Consider the following 23,154-nt stretch of genomic DNA (forward strand, 5'->3'; position numbering starts at 1 on the left):
CTCCTTTTCCACTCTCTTCCTCCATGTCATTTCGAAGAGGGGCCTTCCTGTGCTCGGTATTCAACCGACGGAAACTATGCAGGCCATCTTTAGAGCCTTGAAGAGCAGCTGAGAATCACACCCTCAATTTGGCCTTCGTGAAATGCTTGACGGCGGCTGTTCTTGAATCGCCGTCAGCTTGGCGTTTGGAGGTACAAGATGGAGAGGTCTCCACTTTTTCGTCAGAACTTATATTGGTGAAGGATATGATTCACCTGGTATATACGTACGGATCTGTGTCTATGCCGTCCCTCCAGAATTCTCCATGTCTGAATCTGAATCGGACAATAACAGAGTATGAAACCTTGTCAAGAGAACCGGCGTCATTTTTGCTCAGCGAGCTAGAAGCATGCGTGTTTTGCTAGTTTCGATCTGCTCTCATGAATTTGTCCGAACACTGAATACAAACAGTGCGCCGTCAACATAGCCATGAGAGGGAAGCATACGGAGGACGCCTCCTTGCTAGGTGCCGCCTGAAGGATCCTCAGCAGATCCAGAGCTTCTCCGGTGTCCGTGAACAACCGTCTCACAGGAGAGGCGCTGCAACAGTGGTAAAATGAAGGGATCTTGCTGGCAAAGCGGTTTCGTCGAGTGCACCTCAGCTATCTGTGCCCTAGCTCGTCTTGAGAAAGTTCTCTGCGTGGAAGGGCGTTTCACGATTTCTTTTTTTTCGCGTTGACCGGACTGGGAGGCGGCTGCCACACTGGCGGCATCGTCTCATCCTCATTGTGCAGGGCGTGATATATCACTAGAGAAAAGCCTCCGTTGCTTTCTGTCTTCTGTTGGCCGACCTAACTTGCAATCAGCAGTCCCGTCTTGCACGTCGAGAAAGATAGTAACGCAATGACCAAGTAGCGGAATACCGAATGGTCTGTTTTACATCCTCCTCTGAAGAGGCACCAAACTTTGTGCTGCTTCCCCAAAGTCTGCTACAGGCAAGAGAAACGTTCGTCAGCTCTAGGACAAGTAGCTGCTTTTTCGTACCCCATCCCGAGTAGATATTCGCTGAGGTGAAGACCTGGTCCTGGTATAACTACTCTGTGTGTGTCACAACGAGAGACGAGATGCTGAGGATTGCCTTATGGCGAAACAAGATTGTAAGCCGCCAAGAGACGGGAGTAATTCGCCAGTGTAGAACATCATACAAGGGTGATTCACACGTGTATGACTAGAAAAAGTCTCGAGTGCTAATATATCAGATATCAATGCATGCATAATGTCTACGGGCAGAAAATACCGCTGTGCGCTGGAAAGGAAGACACCGCTGTGTGTTCTCCGATCACGGTGGAGAGTTCGTCCAGTCTGAGAAGAGTGTTTTTCGATTAAGAGTCGGAAACGAAGGCCATGGACGGAACAGCGATGAGACTGCTACACTCGCCTCCCGTTGAGTGCTAAGTTATGGCGGACACAAGGGAATTCGATGAAATGATTTTTACACATGTTGGTGGCCGACACACAGGCAAGGAGGTCCAGTGCACTAACGATACAACTGTCAGCACCCCTTTGTTTTCGAAGAACGCGTGCCACCTGGGAATTCAAAAACAGGTTCCCGCAGGAGACGTTTTCCAGCATTGTAACTTTCTCCACTTGAGTTCCATCACTGGTATGGTCGACGCGAAAAGTACACTATGACCGCAGCAATCAAGTGTGTGCTGTGCGGCTTGCGCACTAGACGGGCAGCAGAAACACTTCTAGCAGTGTAATCACTTCGCAGGGTAGCACCTCGGCCCCTATGTACAGTGCACTAGCGTCCTTCTTATAACCGGAGGTTGTACTGAAGAACACGTGAGGCTGAAGAGATTAGCTGAAAGCACCTATCAGTAGGAGTTTCTTCTTAGATGAAGAACAGCATAACAAAGCGCGCTTGTCAAACGTGGAAAGCTGAGGTCCGTAGCACCCAACAGAACTGCCTGTCTTCTGGTGCTTACACAAAATGACTGCTTTGTTTCTCACACGAGACGGACGCGCCGGCTGGCTAGCCACACTGCCAGAACTGTTTCCGCTTCCTTCTTAGTGTCCCACTGGACTATCAGAGACCTCCAGTATACCTGCTATCGGTAACGCAGCCAGAACAGACGTTAGAGGGATGGAGCACGGCCGTCATTCTTGGTCTCAGTACAAAAGTCACACGGTGAGACACCTGGACCTAGAATCACCTGAAGGCATTCAGTGATATTGGGGAGAGTGCGAGAAATAAGTAGCGTCACGACGCTGATACGCGTGTTCACTAAGACGCAATACTAGAAGGTTTCTCGTATCTCTTTTAACTGGTGAGACAGCGGGTTTGATTGATGGAGAGGGCGTTTAGCAGCAAGCAGCGGACGCGGCCGCATGCAGCTCGGATTCCCGGCATGCGGACAAACATGTCTCAAATGATTCAAGAAACGGTCTTCGATGCAGCCGTCGTCCACGTTAGAGCACACCACATCAGAAGCACGACCGAGCTTCGTCGCGGGCAGCAGAGGAGAACGCGCGCTTTTCTTTCTGCCTTCACTGCCGGGATTCTTTCTTCGAGTGAGAGAATCTCCTGTGCTGTCCAAGAAGTTCGATGCTTGTTCCGGGACAGAGTATGTACAGGTCAAGTGATGGCGGCTAACAGTTTGTTCTACCGAGAGTACTACTGGCTTGATGTGCCTCTTCTACACTAGAGAGACCCGTCTCTTCCTTTCTTTTTGTACCAGGTGCCGTTTCCTTGGTTACAGCTGTTCTGCTTCTGCCTTTCGTTATTGTCTTCCTTTTTTCCGTCCACTTGCCTCTGTTGGGTAGGCCTCTTTAAGCTCGCCCGGTCCTCGGCGTGTCCTAGCGCGAGTACTATAGGTTCGGCTTGCCTCTCCTACACTAACCAGACCCACCTCCTTCTGGCTTTTTGTACCCACTCAGGTTCTCCAAACTGCTGTTAGTGCTTTACTTGATGCCTTCCTTCTAACGGCTGGGAGCAGTTGAACGGGAAGTTGTCTTTTTTTCAGGAGATGTTAGAAACGGAGTCAGGGATAACGCTCATCAAGCGTCGGCTGTAGCAGGGGAGAACGGAGGAACTCAGACACACCGTTAGCCTCCTTTCTTTCTTTCTAGTGTGTATTTTACGCCGGCTTCTTATTCGTGCTGTCAGTCATGTTGTTAGACTCTTACAGCAACTGTGCACTATAGCTGCACCTGACCTCCTTAACTTGAATATGTAGTCCTGGTCTCTTGCCGTTACTCAGGCATTCAATTTCTGTGGAAAGATGTCGCTTGTCCTCACCTGTTCCTCTCTGAAGCCCTCACCACGATGGCAAGCCGTCACCGAAGCAGGCTTATCACTTTGTCTCCTGTGAAAAGGCTTATTTTTCTGGTGTCCTCGTGCTGTTACGAGGTTTCTGACCGATAGATACGTGCTGTCCTATCTTTTTCCTCTCTTCTACTTTTCTCGGAGTTGATTCTTAGCTGTCTCCTCCTAGGGTGCGTTTCAAACCCACCCACCCAGTTGAGCGCGGGTCCTTATAGTCGCTATAAATAGAAATCTTGATAAAAAAAAGTGCCGCTTCTTTCCATTCCGAAGTAGGATCAAGATAGACGTGCTTTTTCCTTTTTTATTCACTTCTCTTTTACGCATGCCAAGAACACGGCTTCTCCGTAGATTCGTTGGTGTGTGCTTCACGAGAGAAGAATCCTTCAGCGACCGCCTCGCCCCTCGAGGGAAGAAAGGTCTTCGAGCGGCGTCGTAAGGATAGTCGATCACTTCTTCCTATTGTCCGTGACAGCACTACATGGGGGTTAGCTCACGCAGGAAAAGTTGGAAGGGACTGACAGGTATTCTGTGGAAAGGAGTCGAGAGCAGAGCAGTACGAAACATCGTCGTTGCGTCGTTATCTCGTTTTTTGCTACCTCCTTTTCCCTCTCCTTTCCCCGGCCTTCATCTTCTTCTCTCTCCAGTCAACATCGAGCCTAGTCATGGGACTTTTTAGAAGAGTACCCAAAGAACAGCCACATCTATTTCGACTGTTTCTGAATCCAAATTCTTTTCTGTCTGCCTTGAAAAGATGGTGACAGAGGAAAGGGTCCAGAAAGGGATCCCGACGAGTGAAATCTTGGAGATCTCAAAAGAAGGCAGGGAAATTTTTGCTTCTAATTGCCGTAGCGTCGTCTTACCTCCATCCATTTGCATCGTGGATTCTTCGTCTTCTCCTCGTCCCTCTGAAACAACCCAGTCATCACGATCACCTTGTTCTTCGCGCTCATCTTCTTCCCTTTCGTCCTGCTCCACGTCTCTTTGGTGGGACCCGTTGGTATGGTTTCTCCTAGTAGGAAACTTCTTCATCTATTTAGATCGGGGCATCATTCCGGGGACGACTGTAGAAATTAACGCCTTTATCTCGTCGACAACTCAAACATCTTCTCCAGATAGTCTTCTAGGTCTGTTGCAGTCGTCCTTCATAGCAGGTCTCTCTGTGGGCTCTCCATGTTTCGGTCACGCAGTCCATCTATACAAGCCGTTTCTTCTTCTATCTGTTGGCTTGGGTGTATGGACAGCCGCGCTAGTGACGGCAGCCCTTGCTGCCCCGGCACAGTCGTTCACTCTCCTTTTTCTAGGACGAATGCTCAGTGGGGTAGGTGAGGCTGCTTTTGTCGCTATTGCATTTCCTTTCCTTGCTGGGTATGCCGAGAAACGAGAGAAGACAAGCCAAGGGGTCTATGGAGCGCAGCAGCAGCCACCAAGGAATCAGGGAGGTGCGATCGAAGAAGGACAGGGAAGGAAGCCTTTCATAACAAGGTCGGAAGGGGAGCCGACAGCGGCGTTAAGCAGCGGAAAAAGTGTGAACGAAAAGCATGATGGCGCGGAAACATCAGGATGTTGTGACTCTCGCTCAGGATGTAGCGTTTCTTCGCCATTTAAGAGGAAGAATGAAGCATTCACACCACCAGTGTCTCCTGGTGCTTCAGCTCCCTGCGTACGTCCCATCTGTGTATCCTCTGCTTCTTCATCGCCTTCTTGTTCTCCGTCATCTTCTTGTCTATCTTCCTGCATCGGCTCTCCTTCTTCAGATCCTTGCGGCACCCGTGTGCCCGGTAGTTCCTCGTTCCCAACTGCGTGCTTGTATGGCTCTCCTGCTCCTTCGGCAAATCAACAAGCAGACAGACGAAGGGGCTCGGACTCCAGAGATACAGCAGTACGAGTGCATGAGGAGGAGGAACAGGAGAAAAGAAAAAGCTCTCCACTTCAGGGTCGTCTCCTTGGTGTTTTCCTCTGTATGTTGCCATTGGGTGTCGCTTCAGGAATTGCGTACGGGGCTACAGCGGCACGCTTTACGGCGTTAGGATGGCCTGTGGCTTACGGTCTCCTTGCATGTATAGGTTTCATTCTTTCTCTCACTGCTTGTGTGTTTCGCGATTGTACGGATGACTACGAACTCGCCTCTTCTCCTGCTCCCCGTTCCTTTCCTTGTCACCGTGTGATTTCACCGACACCGCTTCATACGGTGCAGAGTGGGGTAGCGTCGAGGTTTGAAGTGACAGGAGATATACAGCCTGGGGAAGCAGAAGGAGAGAGGAACTCGGAAAGCTCTTTGTCACGCTTTGCTGTTATCGAGAAAAGGAAACAGGAGGTGCAGAGGGGAAACGAGACGAGAGAGGCGAGAGAAGAAAAGGGTTCCCCCGTGAAACCTCCCTTCTCCCTAGTAGAGGCACATAGAAATGTTGTGGAGGAAGACACTCGATGCAGTCCTCGGGTTGCTGCTTGCCCTTTGTCGTCTTCTCATTCTGTGAAAGATTCTCCTTCTTTGTCTGATTGTGAGAGTCAAAGGAAGCTATCAGCGAGGTTTGGGTTTTCTGAAGACTTTCCTCTCTCTTCTTCAGTCGGTGCTCCTCTATCTTCTCCTCTGCTTGAAAAGGATAAGAAGGGACAGCAAGAAAACAATGGAGAGGGTGACGCTGTGGACGTCTTTCATCGAGGCGTTCCCGATCATGTTCGCCCTCCACTTCCATCATCTCCTTCTTCAGCTCCTTCACTTTGGGCTGAGACTTGTATTTTACTCAGTAGTCGTCCTTTCCTATTCCTCTGTGTGGCTGCTGCTTCATACGCGGCACTCTGTCAGGCCCTAGCAACGTTCGCTGCAAATTTTCTCCTTGGGTTAGGTCTCTTCGAGAATGAGCTGCACGCAGGCCTCGCTACAGGAATTGTCGCAGCAGCAGCAGGTCTTGCAGGTCTGTTTTGTTTCAGTTGTCAGATTCTCGGAGTATGTTGGCCTGTGTCTCCGGACAACCCCAACGCGATACATACACGTAGAGATACGTCCACTCGGTTATTTATTCAGGTCCCTATGAGGGTGTGTATAAACGGGTTTCGCGGACTAGCGTGTAAATTCGTATACAGTCCTTCCAGTACACACAGGTGGACGTTCTGTGTGGGTGTGGGTATGTGGATAGCGAGGAAGAGAGGGTTTGTTGAAAACTCCAGTACAGGGGTGTTTCGGCGGGATCCCTCTTCTTCGAGAAGGGAGGTTCCTACGTGTTTGGTCGAGAGATCTCGACGCGATGCCTATATCTGCATGCACTCCGCCGTGTAGAATACAAAAAGAATTGGCACAATAGAGAGCTGCGTAGGTATTGAGACTTTGCTTGCTGTGAGCAACAGACACGCTACAACAATAGGGACGTCCTTTTTGTGAGTGATTTCGTTGGGCCGAATACAAGAGAGATTGCAGAGCGGCAGGGGAAGGAAGGCCACGATTTAGCCCCTCGGAAGACTCGTACCAGTTGGACAGAGGGAGGGGCTGACAAAAGCGGGACGTTTTTTTATTCTGATTTCTCTCTTGGGGCTTTCTCGTTTTTTAGGTACCGCATTAGGGGGATGGTTAGTCGATACTGCCACCGGCCAGATAGATGAGGATTCTCTTGTTACACTGGAAGAAGAAGAAGAAGCACAGAACCATGCAGTCATGGTATCTTCGTGGGATACGCCAACAGAGCAACACGGCAAGCGGGCAGACTACTTTAGGGCAGAAGAAGGAAGTAGATTGTGTTCTGCAGTGAGGCTAGACGCTACTGACCATACAGGAGAAGAAGATGGAAGACGAAGAAGACGACGGAGGACAGGGCTTCAGAGACTGGAGGAGGATGAGGGCGGGAATCCTTTACTAGAAAACTCTAGGCAAGGATAGTCTCGAAGCTTGCCACGCTCCAGCACGCCTCTCGCTCCTCCGTAGATACCATACCTGCCGTCTGAATGGACACCAGGTCCAGATGCCTCGTTCCATGTACACACATACATCTCTGGTAGTAGTGAGTGCGGCAATAGTATGCTCAGATGACTAACGCCACCCGTAAATTGATGTTTCTGTAATGTTTGGTTGAAACTCATGCCATCTCTCCCCACCGCCGTCCGTAGTCCCCGGTTGCGCATCTTCCTCCAACAGACTGTTCTCAAGCCCTACTACTATGTGTCAGCGGTAACAGGTAGCGAGACTTTTTGCTGCTCTTTTTCTTCCTCTTTCTATTCCATAAGTCTTCCTTTGGTTGCAAGGGAGTTACCTACTGTCTCTCATCCTGTATTAGAATAGTGGCGTCTGCCGGGGTAGACATCTTTATCACGCATATATTTCTTCTCCCTGTCGTCTTCTTTGTACCCTCTTTGGCTCTCGGCTCTCGTGCGTGATATCGGGTGCCGTTCATCTAGCTACAGGAAAAACAGTTGTAGTCTTCCTATCGAACTAGACGGACAGGGAAGGACACCCGAGGAGAACAAAGGTGCCAAGTCTTGTCCGTCGTCTTATCTAGTGATGGGAAGCGAGAAGAAGGCTCGCGGGTTTCTCTGGCAGGATGTGTGTTAAAGAACCAGGGTTTGTGATTGCTTTGTGGCCACTTTTCTTTTGTTTCAGGATTCAACGTTCTAGAAGACTGTGCGATCTCAATCTATGGTTTATCGGCGTAGCTTTTGTTTTCTTGGCTGCAAGTTGTATGGCGGTAGGCAAAGGCGGTGAAGCTTCCTCTTCTGTATTCTGTTCTCTTCTATCTTGAAGAGTTTCGTCTTCTGTCTATTCCTGAAAGTTGACGGATGCCGCAGGAGTTCCGTAAGTTCGGAGCAGTGAACAACTTCAAAACGAAGGACGAGGGTGTTGTTAGGAGTCACAACCCTCTCATATGGGGCAGGTTAGATAGATAGATAGAAAGCGTTGTGTTTCCTAGTTTTATGTTCGTTCCGAGTGACTACATATAGCATATAACAAATAAGGGTGCTTTCATAGATTTTAATGCGTCTTCTCGCCGTCTGGCTTAGCCTTCCGATCGCATACAGTGCTCGGGTGACTGCACTATTAACGTGGGGAGGCATCTGCGACATACTCTAAAGAAAAGTTCCTTTTGGCACCAAACGGCCTGGCAGTGATCGCATTCTTGATTTCGGGTGCTGGTGTCTTGTACCAGACGGCGGAGACTTTTTACAGAGGCGTATTGTATTGTGTGTGCGGGCCCCTCTCAGACATGCAAAGCTTCATTCATCTGCCTTCAACTGATAGGCCTGACAAGTCTTTACGCCACTCAAGTGAGAAGGATGGAAACAGAAGAGAAATATGAAGAAAAACTGCTGTCTGACAAAGCGGACATGCGGTTGTTACAAAGATTCTCTGTGTCATGGTCGTATGTGACACAAGTTCTTGTCTTCATGTGTCTATCGCTTCGGGGGTATTCGTTGTGACTATTCGGTATGCGCACGCACAGCGGAAGGTGGAGAAATAAGCTCTGGAGCGGTCGAGCACAAGACGTGTGTATGCTCAGTGGTCTTCGAGATTCTTTACAGACCGAAGGAAAGGTGTCCTCTCAGGACGTCGATATGAATAGTAGTGAGTCGCGTATGTTATGCCATTTAGCAGCGGGCTAGGATGACAGAGTGTAGTCGGACAGACACAGAGTACAGGTGAGCTGTGCTCGGGTAACGAAGTTGCCATAACAGAGACTAGTTTTCTGTTGACACAAGTGTCTTTCTTGTCAGATGTTCTTTTGTCATTAGGGCGTTGTGGCTGACTTGTTCTAGTGGACTGCATAGCCAGACGTGTGTGAATGGTTAAACCTTTGGTAGCTGATAGGACAGAGTCGAAAGGACTTGCTATCATGACCGTTCTAACTTGTCGAGCCGGCGTACGGTGTGTCTTTCCCGTGTGTCCTTTTCTTTGTACTGGCTTCTCAGGTAGGGGGGAGTTTGGCTCAGATGCTCTCGGTACCAGAGAAGAGCCGATTTTTCGCTGTTGCTACCTCTGTTCTTGCTATGCATACACTGGGGTAGGATGAGGCTCCACGCATACATACATACATGCACAGATCTGTCTCCTCTCTCCCCCCTGATTCTTCTTCTCGCCTTCCTAGTTATCAATGTCTGTTCTCCTTTATTTTCTCTTTTACAGGAAACGTTTACGTCGGTTGGACCATGTTGTGGTTGTGCCGTTGCTGACTGTGAAGCCTCAGAATGTCAAGTATCTGAGTCTAGGTCTGTGCTGCTGACGAAGAAGTTCCATCGTATTTCTGTGTACTGGCCTCTCCTCTGATCATCTCCGTGACTCAGCAAAAATCAGCGCAGAATGGTTAAAGAGCAGCAAGGAAGTATTTTTTCAGGAAGAATGGGATCATCTCTTGTCGTCCCCCTAATGTCCTTCTATCTCGACGTACACGTAGGTGAACCTGCATGTATGTACCCAAGGAACTAGACACCTAGTGCAGAAGGCGAACCTAATACACATAGAGAGGTGTATATAAAGGACTGTTCCTATACGATGTAATGTGAATGTGGAAGCTGCCCTTTCAATTCCCTACAAGTAGGTGATGTCGGTCGTGGTGTTTCCCCTACCTACAGAGACATTCCTTGTCCCGTCATGGTTGGGTACATCAAGGACTTTTTGGCGCCACACTGCGCCCACATGACTCCAGGGGTACGGTGCTATTTCAGGCTTGTAGTGAGGAAGGTAGTATTCAGATGAAGATGGCGACTACTATGACGTCAGAGCAGGTCTGAGTATGCAACTGTGACTTCAAGACATACACAAGTATAGCGATCAGCCCTCTCTCTGTGTTGTAGTGTGTTCCGCGGTGGTGAGTAACTCCATCCCAGCAAGAACTCTGCAAGTGAGTTTCTGGCATCGAATCTCACAGAGGCATAGGTGTGCGGCGTGGTATCTGAACCCTGAGCTCACCGCGCCATTTGTGTAGTCCGCACGACGGTGGCGTGAAACGTGTAAGGTTCCCGGTCGAACCAAACACGTAGAGAGCATTCCGACACAGAAGGACGCGTGTAGGTGCAAGATACTTCACATGCGGAGATACATCTCGAGAGGGGGTAACCGAGCGCGTTTTCTGCAAGTACTCTCACCATTAATACATTGAAAACCGAGCTCGTGGGCCTCTCCCTTGTCTTCATTTGTCTGTCCTCGATTCACTGTGTCCCTTTCGCGCACATGTGTTTACTACTCGTGCGATAGGTCAATTCATTGCTGTCTCCTTGATTGTGCAAAAAGAAGACTCGAAATTAACTTTCCTGTTGGAGTGACTGTTGCCGCCTGACGTCATTTCTTTTCAGGACGACGAGTCTGTTGCTAGATGTCGAGCGGAAGAAGGAGGCTTAAGATGGACAATGTTCTTGACGTTCTCAGTCCTCCTCATCATGGCATGGAGTACACACAAGGCAAAGAAAGCATCTGAGTAATTCTATCTCTGCCCACCACTCACTCTGCCTTCCGTCTTACTTCCTTGAAGAAGGTGGTCGTTTGTTTGGAACGGTTCTAAAGAAGTTTCACTCGTTCCGCATTTCAGAGAGTTTTCTTCATTTGCTGCAAGAGTCTGCTCTTCAGTTCATCAGGGGAATCAAAGGCCTTTGACGGGAGGCAACTTCACAGCCGGGTGAACTGATCTCTTCTACACGATATGCTCTCCGGTCTCAGTCTGAATGTAGAAGTACAGGGATCAAAGATGGTGGAAGTGTGAGTCTCACACAACCCTTCTCGCCTGTTGAAAGATCTGTCGGTGATGAAGGCATGGCTGTAGTGGAGTAAGGCGGCACTTGGGAAACGAGTCGAAGGGTTCCGTTCGTGCGGAATGGAAGAAGCTTTCCTGCAGAAAAGAACAGGTCAAATTCTCTCGAATGCCGTTTTTCCTGTCTTACTTGCTGCTGAATTACCGAAGCAAAAGCTCTAAGGACGCCAACAGAACCTTTGTTCGCTGTCTCACGAGAATCGGCGTACAACCAGTTCAGATCGCCGACTCACTGGAGGATAACGCGCCACTTCCTTCAGTGTCACGTCTAGCGGCGCTTCACCGTGTCTCATTCTTTCTAGCAGTGGAATGCTCAGTGATCTCAGATGGAACTAGGAGAAGGAAATGAACCGTCGAGAAACCCGTAGAACTCTGTAAGGCTCGTTCCAGCCGACTGATTATGGTACTTCACCGATAATAGCGAAGGGAAGTCGTAGGAGCGGGATTTGTGCTGTACACCAGGAATCAGTGGGAGGTACGGTCGGCGGAACGCTTACCGCGTGCTGGTGGCGATAACAGAACGCTATATGAACTCGGGTTTTTAGATTGCTCGCAGCGATCAGCCTGTCATAAAGAAAACGGTGAGTGTAGTGACTCGGGCAGAGAGTTAGAACACGGTGCGTGTGATTCACTGAGAAAACAAAAAGTAGGCAATGCAAGAGCATGCTGAGGTTCCTGATGAGAGAAGAGCGAAAGTCTGTATTCGTCTTACGGCAGCTGAAAGAATGACCAGAAGACTCTTCTTTTCGCTGTTTTCCACGAGGGGCGGACAGACGGCCCCAAGTACACGTGCACCCTCTACAAGGCAAAAATAAGGTTAGTGGTTTCAACTTCAACTGCTGCAGACTACAGTCGCACTACGACGGCGTTCCCGTTGAGGACTTCCTGAGTCTTTTTGGAAGTCGGCGGATGTGATCAGATGTGGTGGTTCGTATGGTGCGGGTCCCCTTTGGCCACGCGGGACCTCCGGGTTTCACAAAAAGCCCCGGGAGGACAGTGGGTGCGGCCTCGAAGTCTCTCCCTCACAACGATGGCGCCCTACTGATTCGGTGTCTCCGCAGTAAAGAGAGTTATCTACTCGATAGAGTGCGGCGCACCCAGAGACGTACGCAGCCGCGCATCTCAGTAAAGCCATACCAGATGACGGAGCACGATGCTCCCACCGGGATCTGCCTTAGAGCGTTTACATAGAGATTAGATCCATTCGTGAGGAGCTAGCGACCCGGGCGCCTCTTTTGACCGCTGTGGGCTCTGATTGAACGAGTCTAGGTAACACCCACGAAGCAGGCACGACGCTGCCTGCGGTTTTCGCCACTCTGTTTCATTCTTTTCGCAAGAAAGAAAAAAATGCCTTCACGATAGTCGTTGAGGGACGGCCGCATGAACACTTCGACAGAGAAAAACATCGTTACTGCAACGATCTGTCATTCAAGTTGACAAGTAAGCTGCCCCCTCGTCCCTCTCTGTCCTCTTATTGGGAAGGTAAGGACACGCCCGGTAGACAAATACACTTACACAGGACAGATGGCTTCAAATGTGTGGTGAAATGGTCTATAGTAGCAAAAGGTTAAGTTAGGTTTGGAACTGGACAGCAGGCTGGCCAGGGTCTTCTTTCTTGTTTGCAGACTTGCTTTCTTCAGGCTCGTGCCTCGCTTCCACGAGCAAAGAGGACCAAAACAGGATCACCAGAGCTACCTAGGCTCTGTATCTAGCTAGTGTATGAGGCTGGCATGGACAATGTCGTTATAAGCTCGTCTACAACCTAGAACACAACGTCTATCTTTTTTGGAAAAAATGAATGAACAGAGAGGGCATTCTTTCCTACGTCTCTGTACCACTCTCCATCCGAAGGGGGATGAAGGGGCAGGGACAGCTGCCACACATCACCACGGCCCCTCATCCTCTTCAATGCTTGACAAGTGCTTCGCTTCAAAGAAACCGTGAAAACAAGCGACATATGAATCTAACTATCCAGACAAGTACGCGGGAATGAAGGAACTACGAAAAGAAGGAAAGCAACACGGCCACACGTGGCTTGGAATGCAAAAATTACAAGAGTGAGTGATGAGGCCCTCATGCAATTGTCAAGTGTGGTATTTGGGCTTGTCTGCTGCGTCAATGCACCCGAGTTCTGACAACGCTGTGTTTCTTCTGAAGAAGGAAACGAATGCACTGCAACTACGCACTTGAAGACTACCGTGAAAAAACACCTACCATAGTGAACCAGCAATGCGTGTGCTGACTGGTGTGTGTACACCCGGCGAAATTCGCCAAGCACTTGAGAGAATAGCACGTAGCTTCCGCCAGCTCCTACAACTTGTGAGACAGCCACCGCCTATCGATTTCAATGCCAGGAAAGTTGCGTAACAGCAGCGGCTGTGTGATCCAGAGGAATACCCTTGCTTCAGATAGACAGGAAGAACGAAGGGTGTCTTGTTTACGTCCAGCGTGTTGAGTTCTATCCTTGCAGTGGCGGGGGCCTAAGCAATGGAAAAGTACGTGATATGCTTGTTTCTTCTGAGATACTCCATCATCTCTGCTTTCGTAGAAGGAAAGGCTTTGCATTGATCTCCAAAGAGAATTCGTAGAATAGGGTCATTCCCCACAGGCCACTTCTTCATCTTTTTGCCGTTGACAATGCTTCTAGTCGGAACCAATCCTTTTTCTGTACAGTAGTTTGTGATGAATAAATGTACCTCTCTTTCAGTTGTCGTTCGGAGGTCTCCGTTTATAAGGCGAAGAAGCGTTCCCGAGAACACGCGATTCCGAACATCAGCTCCTCGACGTACTAAACGTCCCCCTACCAAATCACCGGGCCTGACTTCACGGCCCAAAACACCCCAGAGAAAATCGCTGGGAGAAGTGGCAGGCGCGCTTGATGTGGACGAAGAAGAGGCAGACGGGCCTCTAGTGCCGAGTGAAGAGGAAGAACAGGAGGACGGGCAACAAGACAATTCAAAGGACGATGACGGGGGTGAAGAATGAGATTGAGGGCAAACAAGGTTTATATCTTCAGTACTGGAGGACAGGTTTAAAGTGTTGGCTGGGGGTGATGAGAATAGCGTACCTCTATCACTCTTCTGTTCAGTCCCCCCGAACGTGCTGTCTAAAGAAGTCTTCACTACTTCACCAACATTCCTAGATTTCTCCTGTTCCCCCTCTCCTGTTGTGCTTGTCCTTCTCTCCACATGCGCTCTGGCCGGTACTGCCCCCTGTGCCTCATCGGCATTTTCTTTGTCTTCTTCGTCCGAACGGTGCCTTGTCACTTCTCCTTTCTCTTCTGGATTCTCACCCTTCTCCACCTCTTCATTCAACAACGATATCCCGCTTTTCTTTAGTGTCGACGATGTTTGCTGTAAGCCACTACCGGAGACGGGTGCCATACAAGTTGGTCTTTCTTCATTTTTCTCTTTTCCTCTCTTTTCTTTTGGATGAAGGAAAGATGAGATTCTATCATTCAACCCCAAGCGGATGCGGTTGACGATGGGGGAAGGAATCGAGCCTAGCTGCTCTCTTCGCAAGCGCTGTAAAGCCAGAGTCCCAGGACCACCACCCCCGATGCGCGTCAGGGAAGATGTTGCTTCTCTGTGTGGTGTGGTGGCGACCTGGGGAGGTTCACGCGATCTCTTTTTTGTAACAGATAAAGACGACTGCAAAGTTCCTTCGGAGACAAGCTCCGGCTGGGGCTGATCTGAGGAGGAGACTTCAGGAAAATAAGAAACTCGGCGAGAAGGCACTAGTGAAACAGATCCAGCAGTCTTACTCTGTATCTCTTCTTGATCGCCCGCAGCCCCTGTTTCTGTCTGTGTGTTTCCTTCACTCCGACTCGTGTCTTCGAGACCTGCTTCTTCAGGATCTTCGTTTATTTGTTCTGAATGGGAAGGATGTGATTCTTTTCTATCGGGAAACGGAGACCGTTCCTTCACTGAAAACCCCTTAGGTACTCTGTTACGGGGAGAAGAAAGAGGGAAAAGAGACGAAGATAATGATTCCGCGCCCAAGCTACGAACCTGTACGGGAGGAGACGCTGTTTCGTCTTCCCCTTGAGCAGGAGAAGCGTCGCGGCTTGAGAAAAGCGAGGTACTCCGTCTCACGCTTGGAGAACCAGACGACGAAGCAGCTGGTCCCGCGGGCAAACTCGAAGACGACGAAGCATCAGGACCGTCTGACTTCTGCCTTTGTTCTTCATTGTGAGAGTCAGAGGAATTCGAAGTAGAGGCAGTTGTCGTCGACGAAGGGAGGACAGCTGAGGATTCTTCGGAAACCTCCTGTACGCCTCGCTTCGGTAATCTTCCTCGACCACGGGCACGCCGCTGCCCTGCGAATGTGTCTTCATTTGGCAGGTCTTCCACATTAGACGCATCTTTACATCTTGTGAGATCTCCCCGCTGTTGAGCAACAGGCAATACAGAAACACGAGAATTACTTTGGGCTTGTTCGGATCGATGTCCCCCCACTTTCGTTGTCGGTCTGGGATCTGATGAGCCCTCGTGGTTCCTGTCTGAAGACCCTTTTTGCTCTCCTCTCTCGCTGGAGCCCGCTGAGTCGTGGGAGACTTTCCTCGAGGGTCGATCCCTGCGTCCTGACGCCGGGTATGGTGCCCTCTCCTTTGTTTTTCTTCCTTTGTGCCGTGGAGCGCCTCTCTCCTCCAGAAAGGTAGGCTTTTTCTCTGCTTTTCCTGGTGAAGCCGGATTGAGACTAGTAAAGTCACCACGATTAACAGCTCCTGGAGTTTCGTAGGACTCTGGACCCACTATCCCAGCACCTTCTCGTGAAGCACCGTCCTCAGTGTCAACCTCATCTTCGATCACCTCTTCTTCACATCTTCTCGGGCGCGTCTTACTTCCACGATTTTCCTTTCTCCCTTTATCTTGCAATTTGACCGCCTCTCCACGATCTCTCCTGTTCTTCTCTCGGAGTGATCTCGAAGTGACGTCGCCAGCCTTCGCCTCCTCTGCAGGCGAGCTCGCGTTCTCTTCGTGTTCGTGAGTCTCTTGCTGAGACTGTCCGTGGCGTTGTTTGGCAAGCCGAGGACTTCTGCGCTGCACGGCCTTACTGGTGCAATGTGAAGGCATTGACAGAAGAATTGACGAGGCGCGTAAGTCTCTTCTCTGAATCCTGCTCGCTTCTCCCTTTTCCTGTAATCCAGAGTAAGGCGAGTGGGAGCTGTTCGTCGCTGTCCGGCCGTCTCTCCGTCCGACCCTTGGACTATCAAGCTTGTCATCGACTGTGTCTGTGCACCCCAATCTTCTCGAGCGCTCTCCTCGACTTCCAAACTCAACCGAGCAAACTTCTTGACCACCAGGGGAGCATAACTTCTCATTCGTTCCCCGGTCTTGTTTGGTTCGCGAGCTGTCGGATTTTAACTGTGATAAACGGCTTCTAGCACGTGTCATTGGGGAATAGGCGTGCTGTCCCTTCAGCTCTCCTCCTCTCTCGTTGTTCTTTTCCTCGTCACTTCCCTCCTCTTCTCTTTTTCTTTTCTTGGTGTCTGTGGTTCTGTCTTGGTTCAGCTCCATCCCCCTCCATGTCCGCAGTCTTTTTCTTCTTCCGGCATCCTTCTTCGCCGTGTTCTGCTCTGTTTCATTTTCCTCTGAATCAGAATCCTTGTGTACCTCTCGGCTCAGATCCGGATCGTTTTGCCTTTTTGAAGAAGGCTCTCGACACCTCTTTCCTCCGTCCGTTCTTTTTTCAACTTTCGACACGTCCTCCTCTTCACTCTCCGTCATTCCTCTCCTTGGACGGATGCTTTTCCCGGACCCACCCCCCACTCTTTTTCGGATCCTGGGCGAGGACCTGCAGGCCAAATTCACCGCCTCCTCCGGCGTCTCTTTCACCCGGCGAGAGGCCATCTGTCGCTTCTTAGTACCGTGCTTACCGAGCTTCTCTGGTGACAGATCTGTACCTCGTCTTTCTCTGTCTTCGTTGGTTTGTTTTCCAGCAGCTCTGCCTCGCGCTTCTGTCTGTGTCTGCTTCGCTTCTTGCATTCCTTCCTTTCGTCCTCTCCTCTCCTTGAGATACCTGACAACTCCAACAGCGACATGGTGTATAGCGTTTTCGAGTTTCTCCCTCGCTCTTCGATCCCGAAATCTCTCCTCTCGCTCGTCATCATCTGAAGTTGTCCGGAGTGCGCTTGATACGTGATTGCGAGCTTGTGATGTGCCACTACCCGGCGACGACTCTCGACCCTGATTTTCAGTCTCCAGGGCAATGTTCTCCCCGTCTCCGCTTGGAGGGGGGACGCAGCCTTCACCCGCTACACGGGTCTGTTGTTCCGGTACGCCGTCCTCCTCTTGGGTTCCTGCCTGTCCCCTCTGTCCATAGGACTCTGTCCGTCGATAGCCAGAAAAAAATTGATGTCTCCCTTCTTCCTGTCGACACCTTGACAAGACAGACACGTCCCCAGGCTCAGTCTTGTAGGACATATGTCCATCCCGCGACTCACGCGGAACTTTCCTTCCCTCCACACGCGGGTTCGCTGGGTACTTGAAAGATTCATCTACTGCTTCACTTTGAAGTCCAGAGACAGAATCCATGTGACGATGTAGAGTATGGTCACGGGTTTCCGCGTAGGGTGGTTGCGAGGAATGTTCGCGTGTCACAGCTATGCCGGAGGGCAGCACGGCCTCAAAAGAAGAATGATGGAGAAAAGAGTCATCCGTGCAGCAAGGGCAATGATCGGCCTCTACTCCTTCCTGGTCTGCAACCTCTTCACCGCAGCTCTCCTCGTGGCTGTAGTCCGATCCATCGCAGGTGTAGTGCTGATTCACCGTCTTTTGAGTCTCGTCTTCAGAACTGTCGGTCTCGCTCCTTTCCTTATCCACAGCTCTATTAATCGTGTTTCCTTCTGCTCTTTTCTCGGTACCCTCACCTCCCCTGCTCGATCTCCTGTTACTGTAATACCGTCCCAGGGGCCTACCCTTACTTTCCAGCTCACTTAAACTTTCCTCACTGTCCCTCCAGAGCTGGCCTCGACCATGAACGTGTCCGTTCCCCTCTTCCTCTTGGCCCCGCCAGATTACACGACGAGCAACGGTCTCGTTTTTGCGAAAAGGCACCTCAGCCGCCAACCCACCGCCAGCGGCCATAGTCGTTAACCCGCAGTTTTCTTCACATTCTTCACGCTTCTGGGCGAAGTGACAGCTCTCCGACTGCCGCACTGATTTCTCCGGATGAGCATCCCCATGAAACAACCTTTTCCGAACGGACACCGCGTATCCTCTTCGATCGCGCTCTTGGACTTCTGGGGCTTGCGAGAAGTCCTTGTGTCTGCTACAACAAATCTGCTCTTCCAGCTTACAGCCCTGAGCAGTACCCACACGAAATTTGCTCGCTGTTGCTCTAACAAGAGACTGCCGATCCCGGGGTGGGGACTGTGCACTCCGTTGCCGGCTAGTTGAGTGACGCGAGTCTTCAATCTCGCAAGCGATTGGCGTCTTCTGAAGCAGCTTCTTTTCCCTATAGCCGTTCGCACCTTGACTGCCGTGAAAACTAGCGTGGAGACGCCTCTGCACACGTAAGCAAGCTTCTCGGTCGCTGTTTAAGTATTCTTCACGGCTTTCAGGACTTGGCAGTAGAATCAGATGTCTAGAGCATCTGTCACCATCGTCTCCGAGTTCGCTCATGTTTTTATGCACATTATGTACGCAGCCAGGAAAATGGAGCGTTCTGCCCATCACATCGCTCTTCCGGTCGTGCCACCCGCAGCCTCTGTTTTGGCAACTGTCACCCGGGTAAGCACGGACAAGAGGCTCTCTGCTTTCTCGAGAGATCACGCCGTTGTCTCCCTCTGTAGAATCGTCAGTGGAACTCCGTCGACGAGCTCTGATAGGACATTGGTCGGAGGGTACGACAGACCCTGGCTCACACTGCTGGTAGCCTTGGGCAGTTTCACAGCAAGCAGCCGAGCCACGAGGCTGAGAGTGGCAGTGGCAGCACAGGTAGGCCGCGTCCGGGATGACATATGCTAATGCAGGACTTGCGTACCTGCCGTCTGTACAGCTCATCGAGGAGCAACACATTATCTCAGAGCCTTGATCACGCAGCGAGTCAGTCTCAAACAAAGGAGACACACGGCAAGACGAGGCACTCCGAGCACTCCCCCTTACGCTGCTTCCCTGGGCAAAGAAAAAACCAGGGCTCGCTTTTCCGCAGAAAACAGCGTCGGGCTTCTTCAACCGGTACAATGCAGAATGGTGTGAGGGAAGACGCGCCTTCTCACGGTCTTCTCGCCGCTGAGCACATTGAAGTGTCTCGTTCCCTGAGTCCAGCTGAAAAGTTTTCGCCAGCGATCCGGACGCAGCTTCTGTACGAGAGTATCTCCTTTCAGACGGCTCACTCGCACTCCGGTCTAGGGCGCCACGGACACTGCCGGCATAGCTTCCGGCTCCCCGCAGCACAGGCAAAGGTGAGTCATGGAACGCGGGAACATCCCCTTGAGCCTCTGAACTTTGTTCCTGCTTGGAACTTGCCGGTTCTCTCGCCAGTCCTCCCATGCGACAAGCTCTCTCGTTCCGGAAGACCTTAACTAGTCGCGGAGCGGCCAGGTCCACGTCGTCTCCGAAGCCGGGTACCCTCACAGAGTTGACCTTCTGGTCACGAACGGCTTGGACGTATATCTCGCTAGAGCTCTTCCCTTGAGACTTTTGGTGCCTGAACCCTAGTTCAAGGGCTTCCTCGCCTCGTGTGTTTCCACGCACGAGACTGCTTCGCATGGCGTACCCTCTTTCCTTCATACAGCCTGCATAGTCCAAGGGATGTAGACGTCTTTCTTTGTGGCCGGAAGAACGACCAGAATACGTCGGACTCTTGTCGCACCGTCCCCCCTCGAGCTTGAGCGAGGCTGGAATAGATGCACATCGTACTTCGCCTGACGATGCCGCGCTATACGGCAACTTACTTGGGTGACGGGTGTGAGTATCAGCACATTCAACAGAGGTCGTACCCTCGTCTTCGCAAGGACCTGGAGGTCCCTCGCACGTGCCAGAAAAGCAGGCAACCGCATGTTCTTCCTCCACAGTCAGACGACGCGTCATTAGCCGCCGGCGTGTTTGCTGAAAGAGAAAACCCTGGGGGGAAGGGCTAACTCCATCTGGCACAAAAGGAAAACAGCATGACTGCGATGCTTCCACATTTGCGCCCTTGTAATCTTGGTCACTTTCTGAAGGCAGTGCTTGTGTGTTCACTCCTTTGTCTTGTACTTCTGCAACAAGTCCGCCATGCTTGTCGCTCTTTGTACAGTTGCGGCACCAACCATCCACTGTCTTGACTGCATGGTCGACCGCCAGATCCAGCTGCGCGTCCTTTCGCCCTGTCCGGCCTCGGAGCACTACGCGGACAGCTGACCTTGGTGGGCGAGTCATGGTGTCATTACGATGTCTCCCTTCTGTACAGGCAGTACTCTTGCTCCCGGGTATACAGAAGCGGTGGTTCCGTGATTTCCTTTCATCATACGCATCATCTTCTCCCGCACGATGCTCAATCCCCTCGTTGGAGAGCTCTTCCTGTCTCTGATCTGACTGCCCGTGGAAAGCCAGGCACTCCGATCTGGTCATACGGTGGAACGGAGGGGGGACGCCCCTGGACTCGCTATTCTGTCGACGACCATCTCGGTTCTCCCCCCTATGCTGTCCTGACTGCTGTATAACGTTCGTTTCGCGTCGAGCAGAATCATCTGTGGCTTTGTCTGAAACGTCACGGTTCGTTCTGCTGTGTGGGAACACGTCTGTCAGCTCCGAGACAGACGCGCCCTCGAGCAACCGTAAGTGTTCCGTACCTTGTTGGCGGCGTCTCCGGGCTCCGTTGTCGGAATGGGCCCCCGCTATCTTCTGTCGGTGCTTGCCGTCGGGGCAAAGTCCTTCGGGTCCCTTTCGTTGTTGCCTCTTCTGCGCTTCCTTCTTAACTTCAACGCCGGCGCTGTCGCGCGCCTGGTGCCGAGGAAGCGACGTGTCATATGGAGCTTCTCGAGCACAACGATTGTCAAGCTCCTGGAGTGTTCCGAAGACTTCTCCCGGTTCAGAGGAACCCAAACAGGGCTTGCTGGCGACGCCCAGGCACCTGTCCAAACGCCCATCTTTGTCTTCCGAGGAAAAGCACTGCGGGTGACGTGACTGATTGATATCTCGGGCAGCACTCTGAGAATGTTGAAGTCGGGAAGGCGACCTTGAGCTCCAGTCTCCAGCCAAACTATTCCAACTAGGAGCCGCTTGGAACTCCCCTTCCCCAGCTGATCCACCTTGACCGAAGAAAAGAGACTGGCTTCCTCTTGAAGTCTCCGCTGGGATGCGCTCTGCGAAGCTGCCGGTTCGGGAATTGGTGTCGGCAAAACCCCTGGTAGGGTGACGGACAGAACGCTGGTTTCCGTTTCCTACCTCCCACGCGGACAACACTCGTGTCGGGTAAGTCCGTCGATACGGAAAATCATGCGTGGTTCTATTGTCAGGATACACGCGCCTGTCAGGGGGCCCAAACACCCAGTCACTGGCTGCTGTCCGCGCGCGGCTGCAAGTGGGACGAGATCCCTCTGTCCGCTTTCGAGAATGACTAGTTTCTTGGCGTGACCGCCGATTCGAGCTCTGGGGTTCTTTGCTCGAATTCTGACAAGCCTGCTTTCCGAGATCACCGACGAGGCCCCCCCCCGCAGACTGCGACTTCTCCGCGGAAGTGGCTCCTAAACACCCCGGACGTGCGGCAAAGTCCAGTGAGTGTCCATCTCTTACAGATGCCCCGCACGAGGGGGAGTGGCCGTCGGGTTCAGCATCGCCTCCTAAGCGTTGTCTGCTTGCTACTCTGAGACCTGAGTATGAATGGAACGGAGGAAGCTCGGCCCGTGGCAGTCGACAAGAACGCTGGTCAGGAAAGACCTTCCGAGAAAGCCCCCTCAAGGTTTCCTGCGCCGTTGACTCGTCTGGACGGCTGGCTCGCCGCCGTGGTGACCCAGACCGCGAACACGACTGGACTACTGGCCCGCGAATAGCTTTGTCAGACTCACAGAAAGGAAACGGAAGCATTGTGTTTTCGCTCGACCGTTCCATTTCCGGGCCGTGAGCATGGCGTTTCCTCGGACCTACAGCAGCTTTTCCTTGCTGGTCTGGACAACTTGAAGAAGCCAGAGTGTGCGTGGGCTGTCCGGCAGTCTGCCATTTCGAGCGTTCCTGAAGGTATGGTAAGTTCTCATCTGCATTGCCGGTCGCAGTCTCGTCGGACTCAGGGCAACGCGCCGTCGTCCTGTCCGTAAGCGAGTCGAAAGGTGCGGGGCGACGCGGATTTTTGAGCGGCACTCTCTGAAGCACACGGAGAGACCGGCCGTCCTGAAGACGTGGTGCCTGCGGCATCTCTCGAATGACCAGCGCCTGTGGCTTTCCAGGTAATGCAGCTTCGCAGAGCGCAGCCGCGAGAGGGCAAGAGACGTAGGAGAGGGGGACGGCACCCGTTCTGCACTCCGGTGGACGCCGAAAAAGAGATCCCGGGGGCAAAGACACTACGAAAGAGGGACCGAGAAGCACTCGGGGCGTACTCAAGAAGCAATTCAGCAAGCCACGCCTGTGGACAAAGAATTACATCATGACAGCTTTGTCAACATCTGTCGAGCTTTCGTGCTTGCCGCCATGTGCTTGCGGCCAAAGAGAGAAGAGTAAACAGCAGCCTGGTGCCACGAGGAACAAACTCTCCAATAAAGCATACCGAACTGTGACCTGCACGTCTTATATTGTCGTCAGCCGATGCCTTTCTAGGAAAGTATGAGCAGCGCAACTTGCTGCAAAAAATCACGCACGAGCATTTACGATTGAGAGCTGGCATTAGAGCAACTCAACGCAAACGCTGCAGATAAAGGGAGAAAACAACTTGCGATGAAGCGAAGTCAAGAATCCGCGCTGCTCCCGAAAAATGACTCGTGTGCAACTTGCTCCGGACTCTCCAACCTACAAGACGGGGCGGCATGTCTGCGCGTTTCTCCGTTGTCGGAAGTGGTACTGGGGGGCCGGAGCAGCGAGTGGGACACACCACCCCCAACCCATACAGCCGGTCAGGTGGGTAGCTCAGTCTCCCGACGCATGTAGTGCCTCGCAAAATACTTGCCTGTGCACGGGGTCACTATCCTCTTGCGCTGCAAGGCTTCCAGCAGTC

General features: G+C 51.6%; 2 protein-coding genes across 2 annotated transcripts; one reads left to right on the top strand and one right to left on the bottom strand.

Moving 5' to 3' along the window:
- The first annotated feature begins 2,469 nt into the window (after nucleotides 1-2,469).
- On the top strand, nucleotides 2,470-12,883 carry CSUI_002482 (uncharacterized protein). The gene is made up of 7 exons (XM_068062682.1): nucleotides 2,470-7,165; nucleotides 7,893-8,084; nucleotides 8,492-8,852; nucleotides 9,197-9,288; nucleotides 9,857-9,932; nucleotides 10,577-11,402; nucleotides 12,654-12,883. Exon 1 carries the CDS (start codon nucleotides 4,059-4,061, stop codon nucleotides 6,579-6,581), a length of 2,523 nt encoding a protein of 840 aa, XP_067925355.1. The 5' UTR covers nucleotides 2,470-4,058; the 3' UTR covers nucleotides 6,582-7,165; nucleotides 7,893-8,084; nucleotides 8,492-8,852; nucleotides 9,197-9,288; nucleotides 9,857-9,932; nucleotides 10,577-11,402; nucleotides 12,654-12,883.
- On the bottom strand, nucleotides 12,249-22,906 carry CSUI_002483 (serine arginine repetitive matrix protein 2 (pre-mrna splicing)). Its single transcript, XM_068062683.1, has one exon. The coding sequence runs from the start codon at nucleotides 22,359-22,361 to the stop codon at nucleotides 13,509-13,511; it is 8,853 nt and encodes a 2,950-aa protein (XP_067925356.1). The 5' UTR covers nucleotides 22,362-22,906; the 3' UTR covers nucleotides 12,249-13,508.
- Nucleotides 22,907-23,154: the final 248 nt, after the last annotated feature.

Source organism: Cystoisospora suis (assembly GCF_002600585.1).
Source record: "Cystoisospora suis strain Wien I chromosome Unknown contig_1042, whole genome shotgun sequence".
Taxonomy (NCBI): Eukaryota; Apicomplexa; class Conoidasida; order Eucoccidiorida; family Sarcocystidae; genus Cystoisospora; species Cystoisospora suis.